This window comes from Myxocyprinus asiaticus, chromosome 7, assembly GCF_019703515.2.
Source record: "Myxocyprinus asiaticus isolate MX2 ecotype Aquarium Trade chromosome 7, UBuf_Myxa_2, whole genome shotgun sequence".
In the NCBI taxonomy this organism is placed as follows: domain Eukaryota; kingdom Metazoa; phylum Chordata; class Actinopteri; order Cypriniformes; family Catostomidae; genus Myxocyprinus; species Myxocyprinus asiaticus.
In genome coordinates this window covers 40,413,309-40,426,925 of record NC_059350.1, presented here as the reverse complement: position 1 = coordinate 40,426,925, position 13,617 = coordinate 40,413,309, and the positions used below count along the sequence as shown (strand labels likewise).

General features: G+C 34.4%; 1 protein-coding gene across 1 annotated transcript in view; it reads right to left on the bottom strand.

Moving 5' to 3' along the window:
- Positions 1–11,854: 11,854 nt before the first annotated feature.
- LOC127444132 (zeta-sarcoglycan-like) overlaps positions 11,855–13,617 on the bottom strand; it is a 473,893-nt gene continuing 472,130 nt past the window's right edge. The window contains exons 8-9 of the mRNA XM_051703346.1: positions 12,684–12,886; positions 11,855–12,353 (exon numbers count right to left, since the gene is read on the bottom strand). Of these exons, the coding sequence (XP_051559306.1) occupies positions 12,689–12,886 (198 nt within the window). The 3' untranslated portion in view covers positions 11,855–12,353; positions 12,684–12,688. The remainder of the gene's footprint in view (positions 12,354–12,683; positions 12,887–13,617) is intronic.

The window sequence follows — 13,617 nt, the reverse complement described above, 5'->3', positions numbered from 1 at the left end:
ATAATAATGATAATAATCCTAGTACTATGAGCAAATCTGAAATAATGTGGTATCTTTATGGTATGTAATCAGACATCAATGTGATGAAAACAGAATAAAATAATATAGTTTCTAATAATTTTTGCCTGATAAATAAATGGCTATACACTTAATAGCCAGATTATAATAATTAGGGCTGTCAATTTAACAGAGTAATTTAGTGCAATAAAAAAAAAAAAAAAAAACACAGTTAATGATGCTCCCAACCCCTATGTAAATTCGGATTGTTTTTAAAAATGTGGTGCTCATTGTGAAAGACACTGAAAAACATACGCAGTGGCCAAAGACATCATTCTGCATGTTTGTATACACAAACTATTTAAAAAATAGCACAGACTGAATGCAAGAACAAGTTCTGTGAAAAAGGCAGCCGGATGTCATGAACATTACATGACCGCGGCAAAATTTTTGCAAAATGAATTGGCGTGCTTCAGTACACATTTTACTGTAGTTTCCCAGTGAAATGTCTAGCGGGGGGTGCTAAAAGCGAATGAAATGGTGTCATAATCAGATGAGATTTTAGGGTGAATATTAAATGGTTTTAATGAGCAAAACGTACCTCCCTAACCTTAAATAGGAACATAAATTTAACAAAGTGTTCTAAAATGTGAGGTGAACAAAACAGATATCCTTACCCTAAACCAATGCCTAAACCTAACCAGTGGTGTGGAAAAATCTAATGCGACATGAAAAGCACATTTTAGGAAGCAACCACACTTATTTGTGTTGGTTCTATGACACTTTCATCTCACAAGTCAGTTTGCGTGTTTGGCTGGGCTCAAACCCCGGTCTTCTGAGTCTAAAGACCAATACTGTACCAGGAGAGCTACCACATAAGCAAATCACATTGAAATGCATGTTTTAATGTAGGTGGGTCTATAATACAAGTGTTTTTCAAATGATGCGTTATAGTAAAAGTGCTTCATCATTATATATCATTGTGTGAGTTATAGTGCGAAAAATAAGTGTTAAAGTTATTATCAGCTGTTGTAGCCGTGATTTGTAAGAAAGTGAATAAAACGCACTGTTATTGTAGCGCCTGCGGCAAAACGTGGAACATGGCACATAAAATTCAGTGTAATAGACTTCACAACAAGAGGGAAGGAGGACACAGGGAATCGGATTGCTCCACTCACAGTAAAGGCTTTTTTAATTGACAACTTTCCGGACTTTACCGCTTCACGATAAATTGGCTTCACAATTACACATCAGCTTCACAATTGCACATCAGTTATACAATAGCACATCAGCTACTTGGCAGAACTCTTTATCCCTGACTCTCTCTCAGGTGTTAATTGTTATCTGGCTCAGGTGAATACACCCTTACCGCTTTCTCTCTCTCCGGACGAACGCTCGACCACGCCCCCGCTGCCAAATTCAGCTTGCAAAAATGTATAGTAAAGTTCATTCTATGAGACTAGGTTGGTGAAAGTCCCCTAAGTCTACCTTGGATTGCTGCAGATAGGCAAGTGATAGGCTGGATCAGCATTCAATGATATGGAAAAAAACATGTCTATTAAATGCTTTCTTAAGCAACATTAAGTAATTATAGTCTTACTTTATCACCTTCTTTTGGGGGCTTTTTTCAGCGAAGACTGATATAAGCGATTAATTGCATTTATTTTTATTTATTAATCGGCCAATCATGTAAATAATTAATGTTTTTTTTTTTTTTTTCGATTGACATTGATTTTGAGAATAGATTGTCCTAAAAAAAAAAAAAAAAAAAAAAAATAGCACTTATTATTGTTTTCCACTTTTTCTTTCTTTGACATCTTTTTCTGGTTCCTGTCCTCAAAAAACCGAATACTGCACTCACACTTTTTATAAAGGAAAACAGAAAGTATACTGATTGACTGCACTGTAAATGTTGTTCTTATCATGTTGCGTCTCCTGGTGTGACACACACACACACACACACACACACACACACACACACACACACACACACACAGATGAGTAGAGAAATGAAAAGAGCAGACAAAGGTGGGAATGAGAGTGAGAGTATACAAAATAAAAACTATTAAGACAAAATGGAGTGAAGAATGTATTTGTAAGTGTTTGTGTGTGTGTGTGTGTGTGTGTGTGTGTGTGTGTACTGTATTGTATGTGTGTGTGTGATTTGAGTTATTTCCCACTTGGGGCCTTGAGTTATCTGCCTCTCCATTGATTATGCAGTGCTTTTGTCCCTTCCGAATGCCAATGAGTCATTTCATTAACAGTATTTACATTATTTAGAGTGGAATACAACTTCAACTTCAAACATGCCATTGTTACCTTAAGGAGATATTTCTACCTGATCTGACCCTTAAAAATTACTTTAGTTTGTGTAACCATGCAGGTGCATAACCACCATACAGTACAGATATTGAGGGGGATTAGTGGTTGATTAATAGTAGTTTTTCAATTGTTGATTCTTAAACATTGGAAATGTTGAATATTGAATATTTTTGATGACATCCTTGGTGTAACCTAATTAAGTGAGGTTAATTCAGTCATATTAAATAATATTTTCACTTGAACAAAACCAGTTAATTTAGATGTTACCACATGAAGGTAACCTGGCAAAAGAATATCAAACTTCAGATTTAAAACACTGAAGTAGAGATGGAATTAAACACTAAGTATGAAACTCACAATGCATTTATAATGAATCTGCATCTCAAGACTCAACAAGATTGTTTCAAAGCCCTTGGAAAATATATTTAATCACATTTCACCATCACATTTCCTTTCAAAACACATACAAAAAGGTAAATAAAGTGCAACAACCTAAAATGGGTGTATATATATATATATATATATATATATATATAAACAAAACCTAAAATTTATTTGTTTTACACTCAACACATGTTTTAATAGTGGGCCATTATTAAAGGTGCACACAAAACAGACAGAAGAATGAAAAGGCTTGTAACGGCCCCACAGAAATATAGATTTGGCCCTCTTTCTCCTCTGATGTTTAGCTCCTCACACAGAGTTCTTAAGCTTTATAAGACCCCTCTGCTTTTCCAAATGATAGTGGAGGTGCCAGAGGAGCATGTCCTCACCAAAGCACTGACCTTATCCTTTTATGAAGATGTTCTATTTCATGGTAAATTTGATCTGAAAGCCTCAAAGACTGCCTCTCCCTGCCTCTATACATTCTAGTCAAACATTTATAGAAAATGAACAGGAAAAAAGAAGATATATAAAGAAACACAAGTCCTTACTTTTCTTCTTAGAAAATAAATAATTGGTAATACTTTATAATAATGGCCCATCGTTTCTAGGTAATTATGCAGGAATTAATGCAGGACAAATGAGTAGTACTACATTAAAACTTTAGTTACTACTATTAACTAATATGGAAACATGATTAACCAATCAATAAGTAATAGCAAACTGATGACTGAAGTAGTTCACTGTTAGGTAATCAATAATTACTTAATTTGATCTGCCTCATTGAGAACTATTAACTAACTATGACTAGTTTAAAATAACTACTAATTAATTACTAATCAAAACATAATCATGTGTCTAAAATGTGAATTGTTATGTTTTTATTGTGACATGCATGGGTTCTTTGTGGGAATTAATTTATGAATGTAACAGGTCGCTAAATCAAGGCTACAGTGTCTGGTAGAGTATCATAGTCAAGGATGTAACCACATATTCAGGATTGATGGGGATCAAATTTAATAATGTAATAATTAATCTGGGGGAAGGGGGGGTGGGTTGCATGTCCACCTCAATGTCTATGGTGGTTACGACCATGATCATAGTCAGTTTACCTTACAGAAATATAGGGATGTATGTGCCCAACATGTGTATTCCTTGGGATATATCTTCTGTTCATTACAAATTATTAACTTCTGCATGTTAGATATTGCTGAAGGTCTTTTTTTGAATAATTCTGGTAAACCATAAATAATGAGTCAAGTGTTACCACATACACATGAAGGAATTACTTATTATTTTAAAGTGAGGGTCATGGTAACGCATTATTTATTAATGAGATCTTACCGTTTCCTTCCTTGGTAGTTAAAGATTATCTGGACCATTATTCTAAAGTGAGGGTCATGGTAATGCATTATTCATTAATGAGATCTTACTGTTTACTTTCTTGCTAGTTAAAGATTATCTGGACCATTATTCTAAAGTGAGGGTCATGGTAACACATTATCAATTGATGAGATCTTACCATGCGTTCAGACCAGAGGAGGCGAGAGTGTCAAAATTCGCTCTGGCTGCTCTGCCAACAACGCTATCGAAGATTTGTGGACACTCTGACGTAGTTGAAATAGGTGGCAACGTTCATTCGCAATGCTTGGTTTTGTGAACTATATTTAAAGGGGCCGCAAAACATCCAGACAAGTCGACCGGTATCTTTTTGCTGACCTATCACAAGTAGCGTATATCGTCATGAAATCTTTTAAATGTGAAAGTAAGAAATCGATCGATGGCAGAAAGTAATTAAATATAAAAAGACAAATGCTGATGGTATAAATGTGTTACCGATTGATCAGGCAGTATGGTTTGCATGCTATGGTGCCAAAATTAGCATGCAATATATTATATATAATATTATATAAACCATAATATCCACTTCATCAACACCTGGCACATCAACAATTTCAGACACCTTTGTCCACGCATCGTTTTTTTTTATTTATATCCCTGTAAGCAAACAGGGACAGATCGTACATTACGGGAAAACATGCCACGGCAATAATTAGTTTCTCCTCCATTTTGTCTTCGGAACTATTGTTTGGTAGGAACCAAAGTTTACACTGTTGTGTTCTCTAGACTTCACTAGAGCGGAGCACTTCTATATTCCAATAGGTTGCCACTGAACCACGTCAAAGCTCATTACCATAATGTTGCCCGCACTTGAACTTTCCTCTGACGCCCACAACGCCCAAGACGCGCCGGCCACGGAAGCGCCACTTCTCGCTGCCGAGAGACGCTGGCTGCCATAGAAAATTAATGACTTCCAGTCGATTTGACGCTCTCGACGCCTCTGGTCTGAAAGCACCATTAATGTTTCCTTCCTTGTGAGTTAAATGTTATCTGGAACATTATTCTAAAGTGAAAACACACTGGAAACCATAAATAGTAACTGAGGTGTTACTTGTCAGTTAGTAATGAATACTCAAGTGTTTTTTTGTTTGTTTGTTTTTTCTACATTTTATTCATTTAATCAATCAGATAGTTTACAAATATTCACAGATATTCAAATAATAATAATAATAATAATAATAATAATAATAATAATAAATAAATAAATAAATAAATAAATTCTGGCACTGAATTATGAATCAATGAAATAATTGAACATAATAGCATAGGCTACAAACCTTTAGCAGGATAATGCTTTTAATTGCTGGTGCTCACAGTTACTACATGTTTTAAAAGTATTATCTGTTAACATAAAGTAAAATAATAAATTATGTTTCTAAAGGACAAGTGTGTTGATCTCCACAAGACTTCAACAGAAAACGGAGAGAAAACCAGTGTGCAGCATGAGGCCAATTCCACCTGTATATTTCCGCCCTAGACAGCCCACTCTGTAAATACGTACAGTTTTTATCAAATTAATTTGACGTTTCCTCCTTTGCCTATGTTCGGTCTGAACAGAACAGAACTTATGTTAAAGTTTACCGCATGCAGGCGGATCGACGGAAGGGCAGAGCAAAATCGCACTCGCTCTTCTTTCAGTTTCAGCGCGAGCATTGAATATGGTGAACCCTGATTGGATTAGAAGCTTGGTGGACGTGACACTCATTCTTTTTTTTCATTGGATCCATTAAGTTAAAAAATACACTTCACATAAAATTAAACACTTCTTGTAAGATTAACCTGCAGTATCTATAAATAAAAAAATTCATTTCAAAAATGTTTTGTAAAAAAAATAAATATAAAAAAAAAAAACGTGTGTATTCAAGTGTGTATTCGTTAATTAATAATGCGTTACCATAAACCTCACTTTAAAATAATAAGTAATTCCTTCATGTTTATGTAGTAACACTTGACCCATTACTTATGGGTTACCAAAATTATTTTAAAAAGACCACCAGCAATGTCAAACCTGCAGAAGTTAATAATTTGTAATGAACAGAAGAGATATCCCAAGGAATACACATACATCCGTAAACTGGCTATGATACTCTACCAGACACCATAGCCATGATTTAGAGGGCTGTTATATGCATAAATGAATTCCAGCAAAGAACACACGTGAGGCACATGTTTCTCTGAAGGTGCATTTCATTATCATGTTCACAATAAAAACATAATCATTCACATTTTAGACATGTTAATCTTTTGATGAGTAATTAATTAGTAGTTACTTTAAATTAGCCATAGTTAGTTGATAGTTCTCAATGAGGAAAATCAAATTCAGTCATTATTGATTACCTAACAGTCATCAGTTCACTATTACTTACTGATTGGTTAATCATGTTTCCATATTCATTAATAGTAGTAACTAAAGTGTTAATGTAGTACTACTCATTAATCCTGCATTAATTCCTGCATAGTTACCTATTAATAAAAAATCATTATTATAAAGTGTTACCTAATAATTTTTGAAAATCTCTCAGCCAAAATACGTCAAACACGAGTCACTAAAAATTTGTCTGAAATAAAAAAACATTAAAAAGTAAAGAAAGGGAATGACAGTTATTGGGTTTCATCTCCCAAATAAAGTTATTTAATTTCCCAATTAAACATATTTGCATTTGTTCATCAATTTCATATTTATTTTATATTATTTAAATGCTCATAATTTATATGAGTCTGCTTAATATGAGTGTTGTAATACTGGCGTTGTAATGAAAAAAAAATCTAGAACATTAATTTGTTTTTCTCTTATGTAACTGAATAATATTACAACCTCTCAGCAAGCACATTGCATAGAATTTTTAAATATATATATATATATATATATATATATATATATATATATATATATATATATATATTTGATTGAGTTTAAGAAAACTCTCTCTTACAGAATGTAAACATAAAATGAATAAATAATGATTTTTGACATGAAGCACCTCATGCTACTGCACGCTATCCTGTCTGATGTTATTGGGTTCACTTTCTAGAATTCTGTAAGATTCCATTAATGTGGTCAACTCTCATGAGCTCCAATTTACTGACCATTAAAGGAATTATTTACCAAAAAATATAAATTCTGTCATAATTTACTCACTCTCATGTTGTTCAAACCTGCATGACTTTCTTCTTTCTTCCGTGGAACACAAATTGAGATGTTTGGCAGAATATTGGCCTGAGTCAACATTTACTTTTATTTTCACTTTCTTTGGTCAAACCTCTCCTTTTGTGTTCCAAGTCATATGGGTCTGGAAAAAATATGAGGGTGACAGAATTTTCACATTTGGGGTAACCTTTCATGAATGGCTTGAATACATTTTACCAGGGGTGGTGAATTACAGTTAGCAGGTAAGAAAAACAAAACAAAATAACAAAGAAGCTTGGTGTAGTGTTTTTAGACAAAAAGGTATGCCTTAGTAATAACAGGCTTGATCCCTTTATTGTTCAACTTTTTTTTTTTTCAACCTTTGTCCCAAAACCTTCTCTCTCTCTCTCTCTCTCTCTCTCTCTCTCTCTCTCTCTCTCTCTCTCTCTCTCTCTCTCTCTCTCTCTCTCTCATGTAACAAAAGAACTGCTGTCATAATGTTGTGTCATAATGAGGTTGATGACAGCCACAAGTGGTATTTGACTACTGATGTACAATAAGTTTCTTAACCTTTTTGGAATTCGATTTTTTTATATGAATAGCTCCTAAATTTGTCCATGTTGTTTGTGAAATACACTCACTAAGCACTTTATCAGGAACACTTGTACTTATTCATTAGATTATCTAACCAGCCAATTGTGTGGCAGCAGTGTAATGCATAAAATCAATCAGATACAGGTCAGGAGTTTCAGTTAATGTTCACATCAACCATAAGAATGGTGGAACAAATGTGATTTCAGTGATTTCGACCGTGACATGATTGTTGGTGCCAGATGGGCTGGTTTGAGTATTTCTGTAACTGCCTATCTCCTGAGATTATCTCTAGTGTTACTCAAAAAATAAAAAATAATAATAAAAAATAAAAAAAATTCAGTGAGCAGCAGTTCTGCAGATTTAAATGCCTTGTTGATGAGAGAGGTAAACAGAGAATGACCAGACTGGTTCGAGCTGACAGAAAGTCTACGCTAACTCAGATAACCACTCTGTACAATTGTAGTGAGCAAAATAGCATCTCAGAATGCACAACACATCGAACTTGAGGCAGATGGGCTATAACAGCAAAAGACCACATTGGGGACTTTATTAAAACTATAGTGTTCCTAATAAAGTGCTCAGTGAGTGTATAACTATTATGTTAATAATTATTTACTGATTGTTGTTATGAAATTATATTTAAGGAGTCATTCTTGCATAAATGCATACAGTGGTGGCCAAAAATATTAGCACCTTCGGTAATATGAGAAATATTATCCTTTTGGTCTTTCATTCAAAATATTCACAAAAATCTATTCTCAAATAGATATGAAACAATTCCAAACACAAGACAAGTTTTATAAAAAAAATAAAAAAATAATTTTATATATATATATATATGTCAAATATATGTGTGGCACAATTATTGTCACCCTTTTATTCAATCATTTGTGCAACCTCCCTTTGCCAAGATAACAGCTCTGAGTCTTCTCCTATAATTGCCTAATGAGGTTGGAGAACACATGGCATGTGATCTGAGATCATTCCTAAATACAGAATCTCTCCAGATCCTTCAAATTCAAGGTCCATGCTGGTGGACTCTCCTCTTCAGTTCGCCACACAGGTTTTCTATGGGGTTCAGGTCAGGGGACTGGGATGGCCATGGCAGAACCTTGATTTTGTGGTCAGTGAACTATTTTTGTGTTGATTTTGATGTGTGTTTTGGATAATTGTCCTGCTGGAATATCCAACCACAGCCCATTTTAAGCTTTCTGGCAGAGGTAATGAGGTTTGATTTTTATCTGTTGGTATTTGAGTCCATAATGCCATGTATCTGAACAAGATGTCCAGAGGCCGGATTCACGAAACGTTCTTAAGAAGAAATTTCTTCTTAACTACCATTTTCTTCTTAATTTGTAACTTGTAACTTAATTTGTAAAAAAAGTTAAGAATATTTTGTATTCCTGAATAAACTTCTTAAGAAAGTTCTTATATTTTTTCTTAAGATTGTTCTTAATAAAAAACGTAAGAAGCATTCAAATTCTTGAAAAAAATCTTTTATTAAATATCGTCGTAAATAACATCTTAAAGTTAGGATAACCTCACAGTTGTCTTAAATCCTAAAAGGTAAGGTGTTTAATGAATTTATTGGGTTTTTCATGTTGAGTCTGAAGTCGCAGTGGGCTGTTTACTTAGAAATGTGATTTTAGACCAAAAAAACCTTTTTGACTGTTTTGTGTTTAATTATAATTTTATTTTCAGCTTGTAAACCATGTAAATGTTATCAACAATTTCAAACAATAAATGTTGTTTTGAAGCTTCTTAATTTGGTGACCAATCATGCTTATTCAAACGGATGCGCTACATATAGTGCTCTCTCTCCGCGATATTTAGAGCTCATAGAAACATAATAATTATAACATTAGAAAGCTCAGATTCTTTTTTTTTTTTTTTTTTTTTCACCCCCATCCACATCTCGATTGGAGTTGGGCATAGCGGAGACAGCATCCATCACCCTTTCCCATTTAATTTCCAACATGATATTATTATCAAGCTTCCCAAGGAGAACTTTTTCCTTGCAGTAATTTCCTCAACAAGAACCTCTTGTTTACTAAAGTTTTTGCTCCTTTTCCTCCGTCAAATTAAAATGTATCAAATGGTTAGCAGCAATTAAATTCTCCTTTGACAGTTAATGTCATTAAACTAACACATCTCACGCACTTTACATACGCGAAGTGCTTGCTACTTAAAAAAAAAAAAAAAAAAGAAAGGGTTAATAGATGTGTTGAAGTATTGAATTTGTTGTAGGCTATTAGACAAGCCAACTCCATTAGCAGGCTGATCAGACAATGTTATAGCCTGTCATTTTATTCTTAAGAAAAAAAATTAGATGTTCTCAAGAAAATATTTGAGAACGTCTTATGAAGTTTTCAAGAACTGCACTTAGGAACGTTCTAACGAACTTCTTATAATTTATCCTAAGACTTTACTTAATTATTTCTTAAGAAGATTTTCGTGAATCAGGCCCCAGGACCTCTGGCATAAAACAGCCCAACAACATTAAAGATCCACCACCATATTTACCCGTGGGCATGAGGTACCTTTCCATATGGCTACCTCTCTATGTGTGCCAAACTCATCTCTGGTGTTTACAGGCCAAAAGCTCTATTTTTGTTTTGTCTGACCATAGAACCCGGTTCCATTTGAAGTTCCAGTAGTGTCTGGCAAATAGACGCTTGAGTTTGTTGTTGGATAAGAGCAAAGGCTTTTTTTCTTGAAACCATCCCAAACAACTTGTTGTGGAGTATGTGATGTCTGATTGTAGTTTTGGAGACTTTCTGACCCCAAGACCCAACTAATTCCTGCAATTCTCCAGCTGTGACCCTTGGAGAACTTTTTTGCCACTCGAACCATCCTCCTCACCGTGCGTGGAGACAATATAGACACACGTCCTCTTTTAGGCCGATTCGTAACATCTCAAGTTGACTGACACTTCTTAATTATTGCCATGATGGTGGAAATGGGTATTTTCAATGCTTTAGCAATTTTTTATAGCTACTTCCCATTTTGTGAAGCTCAACAACCTTTTGTTGCACATCATAACTTTATTCTTTGGTCTTACCCATTGTGATGGATGACTAAGAGAATTTGGCCTGAGTTTTACCTCATATTTATACCCATGTGAAACAGGAAGTCATGGCTGAACAATTTCATGTTCCTTGTAATCCAGGTGTACAAAAAAAATATGAATGGGAATATACTTCAGATATATTTTACTCATAAGATTTCTAGGGGTGCCAATAATTGTGGCAAACGTGTTTTGGAGAAAAATATTTATTTAATTATAAGATTTCCCCCCCTTTCAATTAGTTTACTTCAATTAAAGGTTACATTTTTGTGAATATTTTGAATGAAAGATCAAAAGGATAAACAATAAAAACATATTTTTCACAGCCGCCTTTGTTCATATTTAGCAAGGGTACCAATATTTTTGGCCACAACTATATAATTCAAAATGTGTCACAAACTGTTTTTCATAACTATATAATGCTCGGTATCACTGTATAGTTTTCCCCCACAGAACATGGTAATGGGTTTTCTATACTGACAGTTGTCTTTTCATTCACTTGGAGATCTAAATTATATTTTAATGTAACCAAGTTCATTTGTCAATAGCCCTAAACACTAAAAATAGAACTGTAAATAAGGTAACAATGAATATTATTATCAAACTTGCTGTATTTTTGCAATACATCATGTGAAGGGAGTAATTAAGACACTAAAAGCTAACACAAAAAAATAGATAAAAATAGTTAAATAAATAACCACAGAGTTTGGAAAAGATTACGGAACCTATTTTTTTTTTTTTTTTGACTGGCAGGATCAATTTAGTCTGGACCTAAACACAATTCAAAACTAGTTAGTTATGTTGATAACAAGAAAGTGTATTAAAATAAAATAGCAATTCTTCTAAACATTAGCAAACTCACCATAGCACATGTAAACATGTCCATGAGACCTAAACAATAAAAAAGAAATATTATCAAGCATTCTTGAATACAAAATTCTTAAAATAAATGTTCTCTTTTTATTATTATTTGTTAATGTTGTTATATACATGGCATAATCTTGTGCTTTTTTCCAAAAAAGAAACATCCAAGGGGAAATACGTTTTTTTTTTTTTTGTTTGTTTGTTTTTTTTCCTCTCTCTCCATCTCTGTTTATCGTAGTATCTCTTTGACCAAAAAAAAATAAAATAAATAAATACATTTTTTCTGTCCATTTTCGTAGCAGAGGTTTGTCTTACTGCACATGGCGGGACAGTAGCAGGTGATGTGCTTTACTAACAGTAGCAAAGGCACCTTTGTAACTTCTTTAGAAAACACACTTGTTTGTGGTTCGCTGTGTGTGTGCTCATTCACAAGTGCAGTCCAGCGTCCCAGCACACATTCACAATCCTCCGCTGAGTCAGAAGTTCATACAAAAATAAGAACAACAAAACAAGAAAAGACAAGAGTTTCTGCTCCATTTACAGATTGGGAAGATGTGGCTTCAACCGAGCCAAGATACGTCTAATGATTCCTGATTTCTGTTTGAGAGAAAGGAGAAAGAAGAAGAGGAAGGGGAAGATGAAGAGAAATTGGAAGAGCAAAAATGGAAAGAGAACAATGGAAAGATAGAAAAAGGGAAGGAAAAACAATCTGAAGTCAATGTGGAAAAAGGATGGATGGATGGTGTAGATAGATAGATAGATAGATAGATAGATAGATAGATAGAAAGATAGATAGATAGATAGATAGATAGATAGAAAGGAAACAGTGTTCAGTGGAGAGAGGAAGTAGAAAGAGTAAGAAAAGGAATGAGAGAGGAAAGGTGAAGGAAGGCCTTTCTGGTGCTGGGTGGTCCATGGCCCACCCACCTTTCTCAGCTCCAGAGACACACACTATTGGTGGTCTGGCAGGTAGAAGAGCTCTCTGCTGGGGACAGATAGAGCCTCCCGCTGGGACACACACACACCTCGTACACAGTCTGTTTGGGGTACGTGGTCCCTGGACCAAGCAAAGGGTCCACACTTCCATGTGGAAGATTTCCGAGACGTATTGAGTTTGCGTTTAGAAAGATCTGAGGAAAGAAGAGAGAAGTAAACGATAGACAGACATAATAAGTGGTGTCAGATAAATCAATATAATAATAGTCATTTAGTTTAATAAACAAAAAAATTATGAAGAAAAATTACGAATGACAGTACACAGTGTTGTTGCAACTATCTGTACACATTCTGTTAACTAAATTATCTGGTGAATACTGCACACTAAATGGCAAGCACTTTCCCGATTCAGCAAGGTCTAATCTGATTGGCTAGCTTTATGCAACGTCTGGAAGTCAGGGTGCAGAATTTACCGGCTGCTACAATGAGTGCTTACGATGAAGTGCTTACAAATCAGTGGATTTGTCAAAGTTTCCCAGGTAGGTACTCAGGTGTGAAAATTATAATTCTCTCATCATTTACTTACCCCCATACCATCCCAGATGTTTATGGTTTATTTTCTTCTGCTGCACACAAAATATTTTTAGAATCATATTTTAACTCTGTAGGTCCTCACAATGCAAGTGAATTGGGTACCAACATTTTGAAGGTCCAAAAAGTATATAAATTAGTGTAAAAGTAATCCATAGGATTCCAGTGGTTAAATCCATACCTTCAGAAGTGATATGATAAGTGTGGGTGAGAAACAGATCAATATTTAAGTCCATTTTTACAAGCATCCGCATGAATCCTCATATCACCTCCTACTAGGCAAGGAGGATAATTTATAGTAAACAAAAATACTTAAATATTGGCTGCATCCCAA